The 23004-nt window shown below is 41.3% G+C and overlaps 1 protein-coding gene across 2 annotated transcripts in view; it reads left to right on the forward strand.

The window, feature by feature from the left end:
* PCSK2 (proprotein convertase subtilisin/kexin type 2) overlaps positions 1-20928 on the forward strand; it is a gene marked incomplete at both ends in the record, with an annotated part of 264335 nt that extends 243407 nt beyond the window's left edge. For both annotated transcript variants that reach the window (XM_081293243.1, XM_081293244.1), the window contains 4 exons: positions 2577-2792; positions 4920-5020; positions 10907-11134; positions 20442-20928. In XM_081293243.1, coding sequence (XP_081149369.1) covers positions 2577-2792; positions 4920-5020; positions 10907-11134; positions 20442-20928 — 1032 coding nt within the window. The remainder of the gene's footprint in view (positions 1-2576; positions 2793-4919; positions 5021-10906; positions 11135-20441) is intronic.
* Between the last annotated feature and the right edge of the window lie 2076 nt (positions 20929-23004).

Below are 23004 nucleotides of genomic sequence, written 5' to 3' on the forward strand. Positions count from 1 at the left end.
TTCCCCAGAGGCTAAGGGACCATTTGGTGCTAAAACCCAATCATTATAAGCAAGTTTATAATTATTGCTTCATGTTTTCTCAAAGGATTAGGAAAATGAAGTTTAATATTCCTAGGAAATAAAATATACTTTGGGCAAGTCTTACAATCCAATATAAAACTGTTTGGTGACTACTACTCTGAAAGAGGCTATCAATTGCTCTCTGTGTATCAGTAAGTTAGGCTGCATACTAAACTGCCCCAAAATTTAGTAGCTTAAAATAACAATTGTTGAGTTTTGCTCATGGGATTCCAGGTCAGCTAGGTTGTTTTGCTGATCTGGACCAGCCTTGGCTAAATACACCTGGCCTCACTCATGGCATCTGTGGTCAGCTGAAGGGGAAGCTAGACTCTGACTGGTCTAGGACAGATCCCTCAAATATCTGCTGGCTGTTGTCTATCAGTTTAGGGCAGTGAATTTGACTGGGCTATGTGTGTGTCATCAACCTGCAAGCTAAGTCAGGTTTGTTGTGACGGTGCAACTAAGTTCTGAGAGACAGCAGATAAGGTTTCTTGAGACTTACAACTGGAACTGATAAGGCCACTTTCTGCCATATTCTGTGGGCCAAATGAAGACATGAATCCATCCTGGATTCAAGGAGTAGGAAATAGAGCCCTCCTCTTGATGGGTAGGGCTGCAAAGCCATTGCAAAGGGCATAGATATAATCAATCTACCACAATCCCTACACCAAGATGAGAATGCTCAGCCTGATTTCCTTTCACCAAAGCTGCTTCATCTCATTAGCAACCTACTCATGGACTGACTCAGGCAAAGGTCCACATACGGTCCATCCCATCCCTTACAATTCATAGGACTTCATTTATCCTGATTCACAACAGGTTCACTTTCTGAAGATGCCATTTCTTGACACTGAGCCCAAATCCAAGTCTTTCTGAGTGCATGGTCCTCCACACCAACTGTACAGATGATCCATTTTCCTTTCTGCCCTGGATTCTGAGAGCAGTTCCTTGTTTTGGTGAAGTTTTCAGGAGTATAGACTTACCAAGTCATCAAGAATGATTCCCAGCTAGTGGTTGAATAAATATTTATTGACTTATCGACTCAATCAATCAAGGCTAATTAACTCACAATCCTGTTAGAAGCAATTCAAAATGTTACTTCTCACTGTCAGGAGGCAGACTGAGCTTGGAAGTAACCCAGGCGTCTCTCTTCCTTCTGGAATCTCCACCGCAAACCACTAAATCAGGACCATGGGAGCCCTGGTGGCCAAGCAAGGACAGACTTTCTCTGCCAGTTTCTTCTGTCTTCTTGCTCTCTAGGGTCACTAGAATGCCCTGAGCCAGGCTATGGAATAGGCGGAGGTTGTACACCATCCTCTGACCTCCCACATTGCATGGCTGCTCTTCTCTACCACCCCCCCCAGCCGAATAATCCCAAACCCCATTGCCTCAAGGGTAAGAGAGGAGGAAGCAAAAAGTAAAGGGTCCAATCCCGGGTTGTTGAGGTCAACAGGAGAAAACTCACAGAAGACAAGGAAAGAAAACAAAATGATAAAAACACTAAGAAAGGGGCTGGGGATGTGGCTCAAGCGGTAGCGCGCTCACCTGGCATGCGCGCGGCACTGGGTTCGATCCTCAATATCACATACAAATAAAGATGTTGTGTCCACCGAAAACAAAAAAAATAAATTTTTTTTTTAAAAATTCCCTCTCTCTCTTTAAAAAAAAACAACACTAAGAACACGGTTTGAACAGCAAAGCAATGCTAACTGTAGGTATTCATAAGAAAGCTTGCCTTTCGTAACTAATAATCACTGTGCAATATCTTATATGTTTAAAGTTTTATTTGCTGTGTGTTCTACTTTATCATATTAGACTTTCTGCCTATATCTGATGTTCTCTTGCACAGGTGAAATGTCATGTAATGTTGTGTTTAGTAGGATTCTAGTATGATCCAATTGGATAAAAAGAAAAATCTATGTATTTACATATACATAGATGTAAAATTTTTATATATTTTGGTTAAAAAGTACACTTTATCCTTATAATATCAACATGTATATGTAAATGTATACATATCTTATATAGTTAACGTCTAAGTACATACATATGTATACTTACGTTTCCACTGAAAATGATAAGAGTGGGATCATAATGATTACCTCTGGAGACATTGGTTTTCATTTCCCTTTTCATATACTTAGATTTTTTTTTTTTTTACAATGAGCATGTGCTACTTTTTTTGTAAATTTTAAATAGATTCCTGTAGTTTTTCTTACCTCATTATCCCCAGCTTACATTGTAAGTCCAGGTGATTTTTTATATTGGATCTTTCCTGGAAAAAAAAAATTCCACTATTTCCCATCAAAAGGGTCTGGTTTCCAACCCAGGAAAAAAAAATGAATAGTCCAATCCTTTAGTTCAATTGATGAAGAAGCCAAATCCCAACCCTCCCCAGGACAGGACCTTCCCGGGGCAGAGAACAGTGCCTCCCAGCCCAGGCCAGGGCCAGCCCCCTTGCAGCCCTTGGGCCTGGGTGCTGAACATGGCAGCACCATCTTCCCTTGCTCTCCCAGGGTCGCGGGGGCAAAGGCAGCATCTACGTGTGGGCCTCTGGGGACGGCGGCAGTTATGATGACTGCAATTGTGATGGCTACGCGTCAAGCATGTGGACCATCTCCATCAACTCGGCCATCAATGATGGCAGGACAGCCCTGTATGACGAGAGCTGCTCCTCCACCTTGGCATCCACCTTCAGCAACGGCAGGAAGAGGAACCCTGAGGCCGGTGTGGTAAGTGAAACCACTTCTCTTCCTCGTTTCTTTGTGTCTGCTGCCCCTCTGAGATAGTGTGGGACATACTGACTTCCCTCCCTCCTTTCCTCAAAGAGTAGGCTCAGGTTCTGAGGGGATGATCCTTTGGCTCTATGCCCAATTTTGCTTTGTTATCAAGATAGAGACACACCATATGTAAGTTGCAAGCAAGAACAACGATGAGACCTTTCCAGCTCATTAACCATAGATAATCTTATCATTGTGGCATACAAATAATGATGAGCTGATTAATCAGTAAGTTACCCCTGCACATAATTTCTAAGAATAAGTAATTACAAGAATTGAGGTATCGCACCACACACCCATCCTAGCTAAGAACACATCCATATGTTATGGTAGTTAAAAAAAAATTAGCATTGATGGATGGACATTCCTGGGCTCATAAACCCCCTAAATTGGACATACCTGCATATATTCTCAGGGAAAAGGATGTGATTTTCATCATATTCTGAAATGAAATCATGATTTTAAAAACAAAAATTAAGGATCACAAATTTAAGTTATTTTTTGCTCTTTTCTGAGCAAAATGTCTTTCTTTTTGGTCAACTAGATATAAAGACAAATTCTCCAAACCCCTTAGAAATGTGTCACCTATATAGTATAATTGACCCTCTCTCTGGTTATTTTATTCCTTTATCAGTCTTAGAATTCCAAACCAGGATTTTTTTTAAGCTGTGCATTTGTAACTTTTAAAAAGATTCACCCACAGTTCAATAGTCTTGGGTGAGTGACATTGACCAGCGGCTCACCTCCATTGGGGTTTCTCAAGAGAGGAGGATGGGAGCTCCAAACAAAATTGTTATTACCATTTAGTGTTTTAATCCTACATTCTCTTCTGGTCTTTCTTCAATCCTACATTCCCCTGTGGACTCTCTCCTTGGCAAAATGGTCAGACTTCTGCATGAGCCAGGAGAAACCCTTTACCTAGAAGAGATCTAGACCTTAACAGCCTGCCCCTTCTGTAGCCCTCTCTGCCCTGGGGAGGATGGAGATTAGGCCTGTTCCTCCCAAGCAAAAGGAGCCTCCAGACCTTCTTATTCCACCAACTGTACAGGAAGAAAGGGAGAAGAGCCCCTAGAAAAGGAAAAGGGAGGGTGGCCTCAGACCTGTTCTGTTTGAGGTGACTCACTCTCCCCTGTAGAAGCTCCACTCCTTACCTAAAGGGCCACCCAATGGTGGCCTTTTCCCTCAACCCTTATCTCAACTGTCTTTCTACTTGGGCTGGGGAAAAGCCTTGAATTTCTTCAGAATATTTTAATTTTCCCCCATAGATACCTTTAAACCTCCCTAATCCTTTGCTCCTCAAAATAATGGGCTCTCTATAGAATCCTACAAACAGAGGGAGACGAATTCTCAAGGTTTACACATGATCTTAATGAAAACACTGGCTTACACAAAACATTGAAAATGATGTTTCTCTCTTTGTAAAAGTCCTTTAAAGCTCAGTTTATCACTTTCTCCCCTAAATAAGAGTTGTGGAGGTGATTCATCCACATATTAAATTGTCTTGACTTGACATGTCTCTTCATATATTTTAGCTATAGGAGAATATTATATTTGATTCCCTGTCTTTCCAGGTACAGTTTAGACAACCATGTTTCTTCTTCCCTCTTTGAGAATACTACCCTTTCCTTATTGAAGGGAAAATAAACACTGATGCAGAGGCCCATAGGCTTTCCCAGAGTCAATCAATGCAACAAAACTCAGCATTGTATTGACTAGATGCTAGCATTAACTTATCACTTTCCACCTCATAATGTTTCCTTTTCAGATTCAGGAAGTAAATGTCTGTCTAGTCTCTGGACTTGCCCCATATAGAGCTTCTTTGAAGAAATTACTTACCTGTGAACACTATAGCAATAACTGATCACGTGTCCCTTTCTGCATGGGCTACTAAGAAGCTCAGATAAAATTTATGGCAAAAGAGATAGAGGTATATGGATGCTGAGTTAACCCTTAGTTTCATCTAAATCCTATCAGAACAAGGCATAGTTCAAATGAAATAGATAATACCATCATCCACTTTGTTTGGAGATTCAAAATAATGTGATTTATTTACTTATTACTCAATATCTTCCCTTCCAGGCCACCACAGATTTGTATGGCAACTGCACACTGAGGCATTCTGGGACATCTGCGGCTGCTCCAGAAGCAGCTGGTGTGTTCGCCCTGGCTTTAGAGGCTAAGTACGTCTATAGCTCTGGGACCAGGGTCAGCTCAGAAGGTGGACTAGCATGTTCCTTTTTATACAAATACCAGGTGTCCGTGGAGGCAAAAGTGGATGTAAAAGTCTAAGAATGGTCAAGGCCAATGAATCTGCTGAACATTTCTAAATGCTCACCCCCAACACACACACACACACACACACACACACACACACAATAAAACTACATTTCTAGGAGGACAGAATACTCCAATATCTAATAGCATATATCAACAACTTACTCAGGTATCAAATAAGGACACATAGGTACATCTTTCTTCATCCACCCCTTCATCTTCTGTGTGGTTTTTGGCTATTTTATTTGGAGCTAATAAGCTAATGAAGGAAAATCAAATTGACAAGCTGGGTATCTAGCAAGGCATTTCAAAACATCTGGCAAAGAGGATGTTCCTAACACAAGATTTGTTCATTTATAAGATGAATTTACTTTCCAACACTGAGACAAGGTGGGCAAAGCTATGCAATTTAGACCAAAACATAGGCTTTAATGGGAAAACCTTCAAGTGGCAGGTAAGAGGAGACTGTTCCCTATGTTCTCAGCATCCCACAGAGAGGCCACACGTGGCTACTGCCGATTACACTTTGGATTTGAGCATCAGAGGAGGTACCTGCCCACCTACCACTCTGCCTTCTCTCATTGAAGCCAGAGGTTGACTTTCTGTTCAAGGAATGAATGCTTAGACTTCAGACATGCCCCACATGGCATGAATATAAATGCCAGCTATATAGAGAGTTGTCAGAGAACACAACACCCAGCAGCTGTGACAAGTTGGATTCAGGATCTTGGGGAAGGGGAGTCAATTTTCCATCCCTGTCAGCAGTTGCTAGGCAACTTCAGCTTCTAGCATCAATCTTCAGGCCATCTTGCCTATATTACTCCACATATGCATGAATTTTACAGTTTGCAAAAGGGGCAAGAGTTGGTTCCTAGAATAGGAAGGGACTTTGAAAGATCACTTAGTTCAACTCTCTGTCTTCAAGTTTGAAAGGGATAATTATTCTCCTTCTATAGAAAAGATCCCAAGTTGAGAGTAACTTCTCTTTTTAGACCAGTCTAACCTTTGATTCTTCTAACAAAAGTCAGGTGGAAAATTTAAGACACTAAGAAAGTGACATTGGTCAAAACTTAACTTTTAATTAACAGTTAATGTTTTAGTTAGCTTTTTTATTGCTGTGTCCAAAAGACCCAACAAGAACAATGTAGAGGAGGAAAAGTTTATTTTGGCTAATGGTTTCAGAGGTTCCGTCCATAGTTAGCCAGCTCTATACTTCTGAGCCTGAAATGAGGCAGAACATCATGGTGGAAGGAAGGGCATGGTAGAGTAAATCAGCTCAGGAGATGGCAACCAGGAAGCAGAGAGAGAAAGTATGCTCATCAGGAATAAAATATATATGACCTGCTTCCTCCAGCCATACCCTACCTGCCTTCAGTTACCACCCAATTAATGCATATCAGTGGATTAATCCACTGGTTAGGTTATACTTCTCGTAATCATTTCACCTCTGAAAAATTCTTGCACTGTTTCACACATGAGCTTTTGAGGGAAACTTCAGTTCTATTAAACACAGAAACCAAAACTTACATGTGTTGTATATTTCCTAAAGATGAAAGGTCCATCTTGGGTCCTGAGTGGGGTGGCTCTGCTTACTCCAACTGCAAGCACAGACAAACAGAAGTGTCCCTTTTAACCTCGGTTGGCAGGACTTGACTCACAGTCCCCTGGGATCTTGGCAAGCAAAAAGTCACTTGCCCAAGTCCTTACACATATGAAAGGGCAACCTAAATTGAAGCTACTGGATTCCTAAAGGGATGTGTAGTTCTCATTGATTAATTAGCATTCTTTTAGCAGATATGTGTTTTCCAAGAAAGCCCCACTCAGTGGCTTCTGCTTATTCTCATTGGCCAGAACTGTCACATGACTACCCCACGCTGCAAGGAAGGCTGGGAAATGTAGTTTTATAGTTGAGTATATTGTTGTTCTAAATAAAAAAATTGAGATTTTTCTTACTAAGGAAAGGAGAAAGAATAGATACAGGGAAAAGACAACTCCTAGTTTTCTTCCAGTGACTAGGGGGTTATCACTCACTTTCTCTGTGTCTTTATCATCTTGTCTGCAAAATATTGAAAGTTAGATCATTCATATGATTGAAATGACTTTCTAGACTGCTGTAACCCTGCTTCAGGAATATAATTTCTTTAGAAAAGAAATTTAGTTGGATGTGTGTTGGTCTTAACGTTGAATATACCTTAAAACTGGTAGGAAATGTTCATTTTACATTCTTTTAAATATTGCAATCCATATTTTCATTGGAAAATAGTATCTATTCTCTTCTAACTTACTTCAACTCCCAATATATGAGGTAGATTTTAATATTGACAATAATAAACTCTTCATTGAGTGCTCACACTGTGATATATGATTCATATATGATCTACATTTATAACCTTTAACAAGATTATAAGGTTCTTATCCACAGTTCAATACTAGAGACTAGAGTTAGGATTGTTAAAGTAACTTTTCCAAGTTCACACAGTTGGATTTAAAACCTACTGTGACTGATTTCCATTACTGTGGTTTTTCCTCAACCCAACTCTTTCCCAGAAGAGGCATTGCCCCATGCAATCAGTACCAAGCCATGGAATCAAAATCTGGACCCTGGCATCATTTTTTTTACCGTCCCCAAATGATTGAAATATGCACCAAGGTTGTGAACCATCATCTTAGACTAATGTTCTCAAATATTTGTGTGTAGAAAAAAAATCTAGGGAACTATCTTACATGCAAATTATCAGGCCAACAGCCTTCAAGATGCTAATTCAAGAGAGTAGGGATCTGAATTTGTCACTAGCATCCAAGTGGTTCTGATGCAGAAGGCTTGTAGACCGCAATGAGGCTCCCGATCCACAGGGGATCCACAGTTGGTACCCACAGCATCCAGAGCTCAAGCCCTCACTTTTTCAATATTGAGTTGTCCATCTATCCCCAGGCTATAGGCTCTTGAAGAAGGGACCTTCATATGATGTGCCCAGAGTTAGTACAGTGCCTGAATGTGGGACTCATCCAGTAGACATCCACAGAGTCACTTCATGTATGGTACCTTTTCACATATCTGTGTTTTATTTTCCCAACTATTTCATAAAACATGAGAGCAAGGGGGAAGTGTATCATGTTGCTTGTCCTACAACCTCCAACATAGCAACTTTTATGTTGCACATACACTATAAATTTAGTTTTTACAATTCAATAACTATCATTTGTGAGTTGTGAGCTGATGTGATAGGATTAAAGCTTAAAGCATGTTGGTGGAACACTTCTTTTATAGGATAGTGTATTTTATCAATTCAGAAAATTTTCAGAAGGGGCAATTTGGAGAGGTCCAGTTTTACTATTCAGACATATGCAAATGGCTAGACAATCAATGTCACATACTCATTGTAGTATTATGCTCTTATGTATCTCAAAAGCAAGGAGTTCTTTGTTCTGATTCATTCTGTCTTATCTCTCTCTCTCTCTCTCTCTCTCTCTCTCTCTCTCTCTCTCTCTCTCACACACACACACACACACACACACACACACACACACACTGAAGAAATATTTGGGAGAGTCCTGCTCCAGACTTTGGGAAGCACAGCATGTTTCTATGATGAACACAAAGGATACTTCACCAGTCCTCAGGTCATTTAGATCCTCATTTGCCAACACTTCTGGGATCAATAAATTCAGAATCCCATTCCAGCAAAACACAGAACTTTTAGCCACAATCATCTTCAGGAAATTCCATGCCATTCTCTCAGGTCCTGAGGACCATCTGTCCCAGATATGTTCTGAATCTTCTCAAATACACATTGACTCTCCTTTAAACTTTCTCCTTAAAAGAAGACAGTCCATATTTCAAGAATATATGGATCACTTGTACACTTTGGCTCTGCTTCAGAGCTTCAAACCAATGAACTTTGAGTGTGTTGAAACTTCTCCAAATGAGTTATGTTGTTCCTAGACCTTTGAATTATTTGACTTTGGAAGAGTATAGTAAGTAGTTCAGGGTTTTTCCAATTTTTTAACCATGACCCTCAGTGAGAAATAAACTGCGCTGTATCCCAACATACACACACCCCAAAAGTTTCATGAAAATATTAATATGAGAATATTACAGGTAATGTACCCTGTTATTGTTTCTATCCTTTTCTATTCTATTAAGTGTTTTAATGATAGCCCCAGCCATTAAATCAGTAGTTCTCAACCTTGACTGCCTGCTGGAAGATCTGGAAATATTAACCATTTCCAATGGCTAAGTCTTGCTTCCAGAGATTATGATTTCATTGGTCTGGGATATGAATGAGCAGATGTATTTTAAATGCCTCCTGAGAAGAATTTAATGTGTAATCCAGGTAGATCACCTATGCAATAAGTTGATTTCCTAGCTCACAAGTGAGTTGTGACTTGCAGCTTGAAAAAATGACGCTAATAAGAGACACTCATTTCTAAAGACAGTAGGATTTGAAAGCAAACTGATTTGTTCAATGTGCCAAGGACTATCCTGGGCACTGGGGATATAAATATAGTGAAGATATTGTCTCTGCCCTTGAGGAACTGACAGTCTCATTTTTAAAAATGAGTACATTCATACAGTCAGCATCCTGACAAAGAAACAGCACTACCAGCACCCACAAGCCCCCAGGTCCCCTCCCAGTCATGATCCCACAACTAACCAGCTTCCAACAGCATAGGGTTAGTTGTTCCTGTTTTTATACTTTAAACAAATGGAATCACACATGTATTCTCTATATTAGTCTGTTTTCCCTTGCTATAATAAAATACCTGATGCTAAGTATTTAATAAAGAAAAAAAGTTTTATTGGTTCACAGTTTGGGAGGCTGAAAGTTCAAAAATCAAGTGGTCTCTAAGAGGTCTTTGGGGCTGATGGCATCATGCTGGGGCACAGATGAGGAGAGATCACATGGCTAAACAGAAAATCAGAGAGTGAGGAGGGCCAGTCTTGCTCTTTTATAAAAATCCTCTCTCATGAACTAACCAGGGTCCTATGAGAACTACATTCTCTGCATGAGGGCAGTGGCCCTAATGATCCAATCACCTCCCACTTAGCTCCACTTCATCACCTCCAACATCATCACACTGAGGATCAAGCTTCTAGCACATGAACCCTTGGGGTGAAAACCGATACCACGTCCAAACCACAACATTCTCTTTTCTGTCTCTCTTCCTTAGGTCAACATGGTATTTGTAAGACATGTCCATATTATTATAAATCATTATAGCACATTCATTCTCATTACTGTATAGCATTCCACATTCCGTGGTTTATTCTTGCTACTGTCAATGGATATTTGGGTCCTTCACAGCTTAGAGCATTCTAATATACATATCTGATAAAGATATACATATTTTGGTCAGATACATATATAAGAATGGAACTTCTAGGCTATTGTTTAGACATATAGACAACTTTAGAAGATCTAACCAAACAGATTCCAGAGTGATTGTGACAATTTACACATCCATGAGCAAAGCCCGTGAGTTCTACTTGCTCCACATCTTCAGCAACACAGCATGATCAATCTTTTTCACTTTAACCATTCTAATGTGTGTTAGAATGCTCTTTTGAAATAATTGTAAGTAAGAAAGGCAAGAGAAAAATCGAATTAACATATACGATGGTTCTAAATCATGCATGGACACCCTTCCTTGAGTGAGGAGTTCACAAATGTTCTAAAATCTCCCAAGAGGTCTGTGATCTGAGTGTTGCTTATCTTGCTCATTGTGATGTCTCTCTCTCTCCCACTCTGCCTCTTGCCCTTATTCTCATGCTGTCTGCTTCCTGTACCCAGCCTGGGCCTGACCTGGCGAGACATGCAGCATCTGACCGTGCTCACCTCCAAACGGAACCAGCTTCACGATGAGGTCCATCAGTGGCGGCGAAACGGGGTTGGCCTGGAGTTTAATCACCTCTTTGGCTATGGGGTCCTTGACGCAGGCGCCATGGTGAAAATGGCTAAAGACTGGAAAACCGTGCCTGAGAGATTCCACTGTGTGGGAGGCTCCGTGCAGGACCCTGAGTAAGTGGGGCCGGAGGTTCTTCTGTTGTGTGTGAAAAATGCACCAGTGATGGTGCTGTGATGTTGACAGCACTATCAGATTTCCTCTCCAGGTCAGGGGCAGGCATTGAATTTTATGCAGGGAAAACGGGCTTTTAGGAAGAACAACTCCAGGGGGCATCATTTACATAGCAATATAATTCTGTGACACTGAACTCTCACTTTTAGGTGTGAGCTGTAGAATTTTCAGTGGCTCATGCCATTATTTTTAACCACACAAATCAGCTAGTGTGACGAGCATCCAGATCAGTGAACAGAAAGTGACTAATATCCCAGAAGGACCACCCCCATCCTCTTCCATCATCATCTCCTCTAGGATAACCACTAACCCTAATTCTAACACCATAGATATTTCACCTACTCTGTAATTAGTATAAATGGAATATATACTGTGTTCTCTTTTATACCTAGATTTTCTTGTTCAGATTATGTAACTGAGATTCGGCCACATTTAGTGTATCCTTGTAGTTTATTTTCATGGCTAATGTTTCAGTGCATAGGACTGTTTATTTATTCATTCTACCTGAGGGACAATCAAAGAGCTTGATTGTATTCTGAGTGATGCCCATCACCATTTGGCAGGATTTGAGTGAGTTCTCCACACAGGATCCATGGGTTGGTCAAGTGTACCTTCTTCCCTTCTCACTTCCCCAAAATGGTAAAAGGATTGGACAAAAAGCCTACCTCTTCAATTTTTTTCTGTCTCCATTGGTCCATCAGTAAGATGGAGATAGCAATTCTTACTATAAGGGAGATATTACATACTAGGAAATACACAGAAAATAAGTGTATTTGTTTGAGTTTTGACAAATGTATACACCTAGGTAACTGTCACCTAATCAAGAGATAGAACATTCTGTCTACCTGGAAAGATTCCTTGTGTTCCCTTCCAGTTAGTCCACACACGCCATAGACAACCATTGTTCTTATTCCCCTTACCATAAGTGGGTTTTGCCAGTTCTTGGACTTGAACAAGAATCACATGGTATGAATGTTTTTTCCAATTTCTTTTATTTAACATCAAGTTTAGGAGGTCCAAGTTTTTACATGTAATAGCTCATTCATGCTCATGGCTGTGTGTTCCATTATAAGAATACACTTCTGTGGTATTTAAATGCTGGTTAAATTCATCTTATTCACCATTTTATCCACCTTACTTCTGTTATTCTTTTTATCCTGCCTTACTTCTGTTGATCATCTGAGTTTGAATAGACCTTACACTTTGGCAGTATGATCCCATCTCAATATAGTATTTTTAAACTTATTAGGTAAAATGGGTAAGATTACAAATGAGGCTGATTATTTTGAAAGCCAGTTACAAAAATGTTTTAAAAAGCAAATTTGTGATACAACAATGCATATATTTTTTATCAATGCATTAAGTAAAAAGTTTTAGTGGCAAATCCAAGGTCCACAATAATTTCAGAACATTGATGGTGAACAAAATGCTCCTAGAAGACACACACAATGACCCAGGTGGGATATGAAAATCTCTGAACTTCTGGACAATAAGATCTGAAGTAGTGCTAATACCATTCTGCGACATTATCTAAATTCATAATTGAAACAGAAGCTAAGTTTCTGTTATAGGTTAGTAAAAACTGAGGAAGGGTTCTCATAATCTAAATTATTAGACTCCCTAAATTCTGTCTTTGGGCCCCAAAATAATATCAACTCCATGGCAGGGTGTCAAGACCTTGAGGCCACTAAACCACCTGCTAAGTCCACTTGACAATTGTCTGTAGCACCCCCCAGGTACCACATGCAGACCACATGACGCCACAATTCCAGATTCTAGGTGTCTGAGGGGGGCCCTGGGAGAATGCTGCTAAGAAATGCTCTTGAATAGCCCCCAGTCTGGCCCTTGACTTCCACCATCTCTTTTCATCACAGAAGGTTGACATCACCAGTCTCGATTCGAAGGTGAGAAAAGAGGCTCAGAATATGAAGTAAAGGGCCCTAGTTCATGGAACCAGCGTCCCATCCATTCTATAAGACCCGAGGTCTAGAACTTCATCCACTGTTGCAGAGAAAAAGACTTAACAGGTGTCCACACCTTTACAGATGTTCTGCCAGCAGCAGGTGGGGCCAGAACATTCCTTGCAGCTGTGCAGCTGGAGCACTATCTACATTTGGCTGCACAATGAATATGTCCTCAATTTTAAAAGGTGGCACTATTGCAGAATTGAAAAGGACAATGAGCTTTAAACACCCTGGGACCTTCTTAGTCCAGGTTCATATTGAAATGAGATCTTATTTTTTCAGACAAGCCAGACAGGACTCCAAAGTTCTTCAAGGATTGTGTGTTTGTAGGAAAGGGCCAGAGAGAGGCACCATGGGAGGGAGGAAGAAGAGAGAAGGAGGGCACAGGCAGAGATGAATGACAAGTGATCTCCCGGTTTCTGAATAGCGTTCTGTCATGATCTACACCTACATGTGGAACACGGAGTCAGAGGGAACATGGAGAATAATGTCCATGGTTTAAGGAATCTGAGACCCAGAGTTTTGATCATCCCGACATCTCACAACTAGCCAGGAACTGTTTCACTCATAATATTGTTTCCAGTTAAAAGAAACTGGAAAGCTATTCTATTGGCACAGACTCAGTTGGGCTCTTCACAAGGACAGGATCCTTGTCTCTCTGACTACAGATATATTCCCAGTTCCTAGAATCGTGCTGGACACTTAGACCTACATTAAATATTTTTGAACAAAGGAAGAAATGAAAATATCTAGCCAACATCACCTAGCACAAAGAAAACATGCCACAGGAGCAGAGGACCAGCCAGGCAAATGGGAAGAAGCCCCAACATGATTGGCAGGGATCTGCATTCCCCCGCTGCCCTCTGAGCCCTTGTTCACCCCTGCATCTGAATTTGTTCTCAGATGCAAGTGAGTTAGGTCTAGGGCAGATATGTTGGTGGAAAACTCAGAGGCTAGACAGAAGGACAACCCATGGTAGGCTGCGCCACTTGGCAGGGGAGGGTCTTATTATTTTAAATCGCCCTTCCAAGGGGGTTGGATAGAAGAACCAACATCCCTGGAATTGGCACTTTCCATGACATGCAAGGCTGCACAGAAACAGCATGCGAGGTTGAAAGAGTAGTGATTGTCAGGTTTATGGGTTTCCTAAGCATTTATCTTCTTAGAGAAGGAGTCAATTTGAAAAGCAATTTTCTAAAGAGACTTTATCAAGAGAGACGGTGAAGGGTGCTCCACAATGATCACAGGGGAAATGCAACTGGCTGTGACGAGATGCACCTGCGGGTAGAATGAGACAGAACAGGCCTGCCCATCAGCCAACAGGGACAGCATTGAGCTGGGACAGCCCCCAACCCTTCTGCATACCCCAAGAGAACTGTCTATGCAGCTCCTTTACAGCACAGCTAAATGTACACTCCAACTCTGAATTTTAGGTGAATTTAGAAATAAATGTTAAAACCTGGTATGAATGCCAGAAGCAGCAAGGGGAACTAGGAAAAGAGCATCCTCAGCCACATGACAGCTGTTGACCATGGACGGCACTGCTGAGCCACAGTGTCTTCCTGTGTGGGTCACCATCCACCTGACTCTCACCCATCAGAAAGAGGAAACCTCACAGTGACCACCCTCTGAGTGTTCTCGTGTGACTTCCACACTGCAGACATTTTAGGCACTTGAGAAACAGCGGCCGTTAGCTGTCATGGTGGTACACACCTGTGATCCTAGCTCTCAGGAGGCTGAGGCAGGAAGGTCCCAAATCCAAGGTCAGCTCAAAATACATAAACCAGCAGCACTTAGTTGTAGAGATCAATCCCCAGAACTGCAGAAAGAAAGAAAGAGAAAGGGAGGGAGGGAGAGAGGAAAGGGAAGGGGAAAAGGAAAAGGGGAAGGAAGGAAGGAAGGAAGGAAGGAAGGAAGGAAGGAAGGAAGGAAGGAAGGAAGGAAAAGAGTGGCTATTCTCTCTCTCTCTCTCTCTCTCTCTCTCTCTCTCTCTCTCTCTCTCTCTCTCTCTCTCTCCTTTCTTGGTGCACGCCTGTAATCCCAGTGGCTGGGGAGGCTCAGGCAGGAAGTTCACGAGTTCAAAGCCAGCCTCAGCAACTTAGTGAAGCACTAAGCAGCTCAGTGAGACTCTGTCTCTAAATACAATACAAAATAAGGCTGGGGATGTGGCTCAGTGGCTGAGTGCCCCTGAGTTCAAACCTCAGTACCAAAAAAAAAAAAAGAGTGGCTACTATTGCTGTATCATACAGTTGAAGATCCATAATACAAACTGCATTTCACCAGGATCCCTGGGAAACAAGACCTGTATCTAGGCACCAGGCAACCATGAATTGTATGTAATAGAATAAAGATACAAGCCATCCCCAAACCCCAAGGCTTTTCTCTTTAGGATTTGAACACTAGACTTTTGCACATCATCCCTATAAGGTCAGAGAGGAGCTCTTCACTCTCTTGATAAGCCCCTTATTTTCTGTTACAAATGAGCTCCAGAATGTGGCCTGGGAACCAACACCTTGTGACTATTCAAAGTATCTCTGCAGAGCCTTCTTTGGTTCCATAACCTCCTCATATTTTAACCTTCTTATAAATTGACTCTTCTGATGCAGGTATCTTCTTTTTCTTTTAGAATGATTTTTGCTCCTTTTCTTCTTGTAAAAGCAATGTGTGGTCACTATTAAAAAAATCAGAAAATACAAGAAAGCAACAAAAGTAATTAAGAAATACTTGATAAATGCCAGAAGTAGCATGGGGAGAGTGAAAAGGGCACCCTTGGCCACATACAGCTGTGGCCATGGACAGCACTGCTAAGCACAGTGTCTCCCTGTGTGGGTCAGTGTCCACTTGACTCTGTCCCATCAGGAAAAGGAAACCAGTTGTCCCTTGGTATATGTGGGGAGTTGGTTCCAGGACCCTCCACAAATACTCAAATCCACAGATGTTCAAGTCCCTTGTATAAAATGGCATAGTATTTGCATCTGACCTTTATACGTCCTCCCGTATGCTTTAAATCATCTCTAGATTACTTCTATAATACAATATCATTGTGTTTGTCAGCTTTTTATTGCTGTGACCAAAATACCTGACAAGAACAACATAGAGGAAAAGTTTATTTTGGGATCATGGTTTCAGAGGTTCAGTCCGTGATCAGCCGATTCCATTGCCCTGGGCCCAAAGTGAGGCAGAACATCATGCCTAAAGGGTATGGAAGAGGAGCACTGCTTCACTCAAGGCAACCAGGAAGCAGAAAGAGAATGGGGAAAGGGCCACAGGGAAGATGAACCCTTCCAGGCCATGCCCCTAGTGACCCACCTGCCCCCAGATACTCCCCACCTGCCTACAGTTACCACCCAGTTAGTTGATTCAACTAGGATGGACTGATTAGGTTACAGCTCTCATGATCTAATCACTCCATCCCTGAATATTCCTGCATTTACACAGGAGCTTTTGGGGGACATCTCACCTCCAAACCTTAACAGCAATGTTATGTAAACTGCTGTTATATTGTAATTTTTAGAGAATAATTTTTTTAAAATCTATACATGTTCACTAGAGATTTATTTTTCCAAATTTTCCATCTGCATTTGATTGAATGTGGAGCCCCTGGATTTGAAGCAACGGTGGTATTGTTCCTAGGCTCTGTAAATGCCAAAAACACAGAGAGAAAATGGAATGGTTTTCTCCATTTCTACCAAGTTTACTGTCCCTGGAATCCACATCAGGCTTCAATTTAATTCCATAGTAACTTAATATTGCCAAAGCTGTCCAATCAAACGTGTTCTCTTTCAGGAGACCCAGCCCCTGTGCAGTAAGCAGTTCACATGGCAGCCTGGGGGTTGTATTTTTGTTTTGTATTGTGTTCTAGTTAGTTATACTGAACAGTAGAACGAATTTGGACACATTGTACACAAATGGAGCATAACTTCTCTTTGCTCTGGCTGTACTTGGTGCTGAGTCACACCAGTAGTGTAATCATACATGTACATAGGGTGATAATATCTGTCTCATTCTACCATCCTTCCCGTCCCCACTGCCCCATCCCTCCCCCTCACCTACTCTGCACAATCTAAAAGTTCCTTCATTTTCCCTACCCCCATCCTACTATGGATCAATGTCCACTTATCAGAGAAAACATTTGTCCTTTGATGTTTCGGGATTGGCTTATTTCACTTAGTTTCATCCATTTACCGGCAAATGCCATAATTTCATTCTTCTTTAAGGCTGAGTGATATTCCATTGTATATATGTACCACATTTTCCTTATTCATTCATCTGTTGAAGGGCATCTAGGTTGGTTCCATAGTTTGGCTATTGTGAATTGAGCTGCTATAAACATTGATGTGGCTGTGTCACTGTAATATGCTGAATTTAAGTCCTCTGGGTATAAACCAAGGAGTGGGATAGCTGGGTCAAATGGTGGTTCCATTCCAAGTTTCCTAAGGAATCTAGATTGGGGTTTTTTTAAGTAGACAACTCCTCCACAGCATTAAATAAGCCATACTCCACAGGGCTACCTGGCATGGCCTCTGACCCCTATACACATTCCCAACCCCCAAGGCTTCTAGCATAATTTTGTATGTTTGATCTCATTTAGACTTGCCTGCCTTTCTGCTTTCTCATTCTATCATAAGAGATGATCTGAGTACTAGAACAACTTCTTTCTTGCATGGGGGACCTTACTGTTAATTTACAGAAACTCCAGTGTGTTGTGGGCTGTGGATCTGATTTCTAACTTACGTGACCGTCCTATCTTTGATTCTTAGCCAATCAAAGAAATACTTTCAGTTTTCTCTTAGGGAAGCAATGTCACTTTTCTGCCAGTTTCTACAAATTGACTGTAAGGTGACTGTCACTGGTGACTCTAGACCATAAGAACCGTGAGCGCAAACTAAGACAGAAAACAATCTTTATTAGAATTCAGCTTATGTTTTGACTCCTTAAGGTAATAGTGACTATTGCATTTGACAAATGACAAGTGAATTTTATAGTTTCTAAAATGGTTATTACTCCGTATAATGCCCTCTGGTTGTTTGCTTGTGGATTTCCTTCTTGAGTTTTTCAAAGAAGCCCAGACTACAAGACAGGAAAGGAGATCAGCTTCCAAGCAGGACTCAGAGCTGGGACCTCTTTCTTTTATTCTCTGTGACCTCCCACTCCCTTCTCAGAGAGTCCCAGGGCCCTTCTGTCTGCACTCTAGAAGGAAAGACCCTATTCTGGACCTGCCTGCTATCAGTACAGAAACCCATGGTGATGCTTCCTTCATACCTTAAGGTTCTGGACTTTCCAGAGATATCTAGAAAGGTGGAGAAAGTCTGTATCACAGAATCTACACTTTCCCCACCTGCTTTTCTAAAGCCTATGAGCCAGGCGAAAACCCACTGTCCTGGAAACTGAAGTCCAAGAGGCCTCCTGCATGTTGATGTTCTTATCACATTCAGATTCAACATATACGAACAATTTAGAAGTAACTAGCCACATGTTAATACATGTAATTTTATCAAATTACACTTGATAAAATGTAATTAATTAAAATAAAATAAATTTAAAATTTGATTCTTCACTCACAGCAGCTGCATTACAAGTGGCTAGTGTGTCAGAGAGCACAGATATAAAACATTTCCATCACAGAGGGACGTCCTCTGCCGGTCCAGCTATTTGTAAATACACTATGTATAGGAGTGTGGGTATATAGTCATGTATGTAGCTTTGACCTCTAATATGGGCTGTAAGCCAGTGCCACCAAATTGGATGGTTTCTCCAGAGCCTGGAAACAAAAAGACTACCTCTACCACCATCAGTGGCCCTCCATAATCAGTAGATACTTTTACATCACTCAACATACACATCCAGGGAGATGGTGCATAGCATCACTCTGCGAGAACTGTCTCATATATTTTAAGTTCCTCGGGAGAGTATTGCTTTTATTGATGGGCTGCAGTGCAAGCTTTGGCAAGCCCTCCCAAGATGACAATCTTGATTCTAAGAGCAATAAGGAAACAAAGCTTGTCTCTGAGCTGGGTGCATGAGCAGCATCTTTTTATAGAAGTGTTTTTGCAAGATGTGTGTTTAAAAATATATATCTCTGGACTGGGGATGTAGCTTCAGTGGTAGAGCATTTGCCTCACATGCACAAAGCTCCGGGTTCAATCCTCAGCATGATCCTCTCAAGAGGTTCCAACTCTGTGAACAAAGACATCCCCAAAATCTGGTCATGTCTTATAGAACTGTCGTTCACCAGAATTAATTTACCTAGTTTCAACTTTTTTTTTTTTAATGGTAGAACAGGTTGAGTGTCTCTAATCTGAAAATCAAAAGTACTCCACAATCCAAACCTTTTTGAACACCAACATGATGTCACAAGTAGAAAATTCCACACCTAACCTCATGTGATGGGCACTAATCAAAATGCAGGTACACTAAAATGTTGCTTAAAATTATCTTTAGGCTATGTATATAAGGTATACAGGAAAAACACACATACATACATGAAATGCATGTGTAAGCGTGGGTCTACATTATGTATATGCAAATATTCCAAAATTTAAGAAAAGTTCAAAATCTGAAACACTTCCAGTTCACAGCATTTCTAATAAAGAATTCAATCTGTAATCATAGTCATATCAGCAATATATTCTGTTTATCAAGGTAATTAAAAGAAAAGTATGAATTCCCACCTCAAGTCAATCCTGAGACAAGACTTGGGTGCATGGACAGTTTTTTGAGAGATGATCCCAGGAAATGCACAGAAGTGAGGTTGCAAAACAGGGGACTGGAAAAAAGAAAAAAGAATGCATGACTGAGCATGTTGCCACCAATGGCAACTAAAATCAATCCCATAGAGGACACTGAGTTGTCCCATGGAGGGATAGAGAAGTCAGAGTGTATTTATGCACCACATCCTGTCAATCATTGGAAGAGGGATGCTCCTGAGAGGTTAAGTCACTGGCACCTTTGGACAGACTAAGTATGTTTCCATCGTGTAAGTGGGGGAGAAGCTGGAGTTGTTCATGCATGGGATGGGAAGCAATCACAGTGCACTGCATCTGCTGTAGCAGGTGACTCAGAAGGGACTTAGAAGACATGGGAGGGGCATCAACAACATCTGCTACATTCCCATTTTACAGGAAAGTTTCTGAGCATGGTAAATTGCTCAGACTCACACAGCTGGCATAGAAGCTAAACCCAGGTCTGTCTGATTAACTCCAAAGCCCCCACTCTTTCTGCCTTCAAACCCCCTCATAGGGTGCACATCTTCTCTTATTTTATCTCTTTGCCCTTTTGCCCTCAGGAAAATACCATCCACTGGCAAGCTGGTGCTGACCCTCACGACTGATGCATGTGAAGGAAAGGAGAATTTCGTCCGCTACCTCGAGCACGTCCAAGCTGTCATCACAGTCAATGCAACCAGAAGAGGAGACCTGAACATCAACATGACTTCCCCTATGGGCACCAAGTCCATTTTGCTAAGCAGACGTCCGAGGGATGACGACTCCAAGGTGGGCTTTGACAAGTGGCCTTTCATGACCACCCACACTTGGGGGGAAGATGCCCGAGGAACCTGGACCCTGGAGCTGGGGTTTGTGGGCAGTGCACCCCAGAAGGGGGTGCTAAAGGAGTGGACTCTCATGCTACATGGCACACAGAGTGCCCCGTACATCGACCAGGTGGTGAGGGATTACCAGTCCAAGCTGGCCATGTCCAAAAAGCAAGAGCTAGAGGAAGAGCTGGATGAAGCTGTGGAGAGAAGCCTGAAAAGCATCCTAAATAAGAACTAGTGCTGCACTTCTGCCTCCACCACCTCCTTCCCTTCCCATTCTCTGCCTCTATCCTTGCTCCACATTTCTGGCAGGCACCTAGCAATTACTGTCACCCCACACAAGCAATTCCATCTTCTTGAACTGCAGCTTTGCTCACTATCAATGATTATTTTCATTACAATGAAAGCAACCTTTTTTTTTTCTATGACCCAAATATAATGTTCCCACTAACATCTATGTCCTTTGTGTTATTCTACCCTCTTTATTTCTGTCATTCAAATGGGTGATATCCTACAAACAAAACTGGCGCAGCTTTCCCCTGAAATTTTTTTTTCATATCTGAGAAGAGAAAAGAATGCATGTAAAAAAAAAAAAGCCACACATAGCAACACCAAGAACGTCTGTCTGTGCTCTCAACTGAGGAACTGTTATGTAACAAGAGAAGTCAAAGCTGATGCAGAAGGCAAGTTCTGCAGCTCTATAAAGCACAGGGGAAGCTGTAAATCCTTTGGGGAAAGATGATTTGAATTTAGCAAAGTTTTTCAGGAATGTAGATTAAGGTGACATGACGAGAAAGATGTCATCTATAGAGTCCTAATTACTGGACAGGGAAAGAGATTTAAAAATGAGCGTTGGAAATCTACCGCCAACACAAAGATTGTAATTCACCCTACTCGGCCAGCATGATATAAAACCTAAGTAGCTTGGCTGTAAATTCACCAGCTGCTGCTCTGAGTTATGGTAAAAAAAAATCTGCTGGAGCAGCTCAGTTCTTTCCAAGTTGGCACAGAGTTCATCCCTCCCACCCCCCACTCCCTGCCAATTTTCAGGGGTTCCTCACATAGCTATCCAAAAATGGGGAAAAATGAAGGCGGGCCTCACAACATGTCTGGTAAAGAATAGTTTGCTAGTTTTTAAAAAAAGAACATTCCCTTTCCTAAGTCACTTTGGGACTTCTTGATCTTGACGTAAGAGATAAGGTATTATTTTTGACAGTTTTATACACCTCTACATGGGCTTTGATTTCCTAAAAGTATCACTGGAAAGAACTGTCTTGTTCCCTCGTGTCATGATGTCATAGATGTATTGGGGAAATGGCCTCTGTTCTGAAGAGGTGTGTGAGGGATGGCGGGGGCACATTTGAAGGTAGGAGCAACCATCTTTACATGGACCTCCATTTATGAGGGGCCTCGTGGGCCAAGAGGGGAATAAGCCAACTCATCCCCCAGTGACTTGAGGTCTCGAGAAGCAAGAGGAGCCCTCTTATAGGAAAGCACAGAGTTGCCATCTTGGCAATGCAGAAATCCATGAGCCCTTTTGACATGCCACCCAAAGGTTACAGTTATCAAATCCAAAAGACACAATTTCATTGCCAAATAAGTATTACTGAAGTGACCTGTTGTCACTTTTTGTTCCTACCCAAGGATTGGCTTCTCACCCCCATCCCAGTGCCCAGCCATTCAAAAAAAAAAAAAAAACTATTCATTCTCAACCACTCCTGGCTCCATTCCTCCCTTCCCAATGGAGTATGTGCTTGGCCTGGAGTCAACTTTACTAAAGCCAGTAGCACAGGAGCGCTGGGTTAGATTCCCTGAAGGTGCAACTTTAAGAGAGAATTCTGGAAATGTCACTTTCTTTTCTCCCCGATACTGGCATGAATTTCTGTCTTCTCTAACACCTTGTCACTCACCCTTGCATCATGCTTTAAAGTGTAATGATATTTATGATTTTTTAAAAGAAATTTATTACTTGTTGCAAAGGTCTTTTTAAACCAGTTTAAAGAAAAATAAAATATAAATGGAAATCATTGAAAATTCATTTCACATTAATGGTCTGAAAATAAACCAAAGGACATTATGTGTGCATGTGTGTATAAGTGCACACAGAAATATTATATATACATATGTAGACTATATACATGTGTGTATATATGTGTATATATATATACACTTGTATAAATGTATATACACACATATACTTAAAATGTGTGTATGTGTAACAGACACCATATTCATCTCTAAAAGAACATTCAGAGAATGTCAAGATGATTCTGGCTGAAGACAAAGGCCGGTGGAAATTCAGGTGAAAATCATC

The sequence above is a fragment of the Spermophilus citellus genome (assembly GCF_964194105.1).
Source record: "Spermophilus citellus genome assembly, chromosome: 4".
NCBI classification, from domain to species: domain Eukaryota; kingdom Metazoa; phylum Chordata; class Mammalia; order Rodentia; family Sciuridae; genus Spermophilus; species Spermophilus citellus.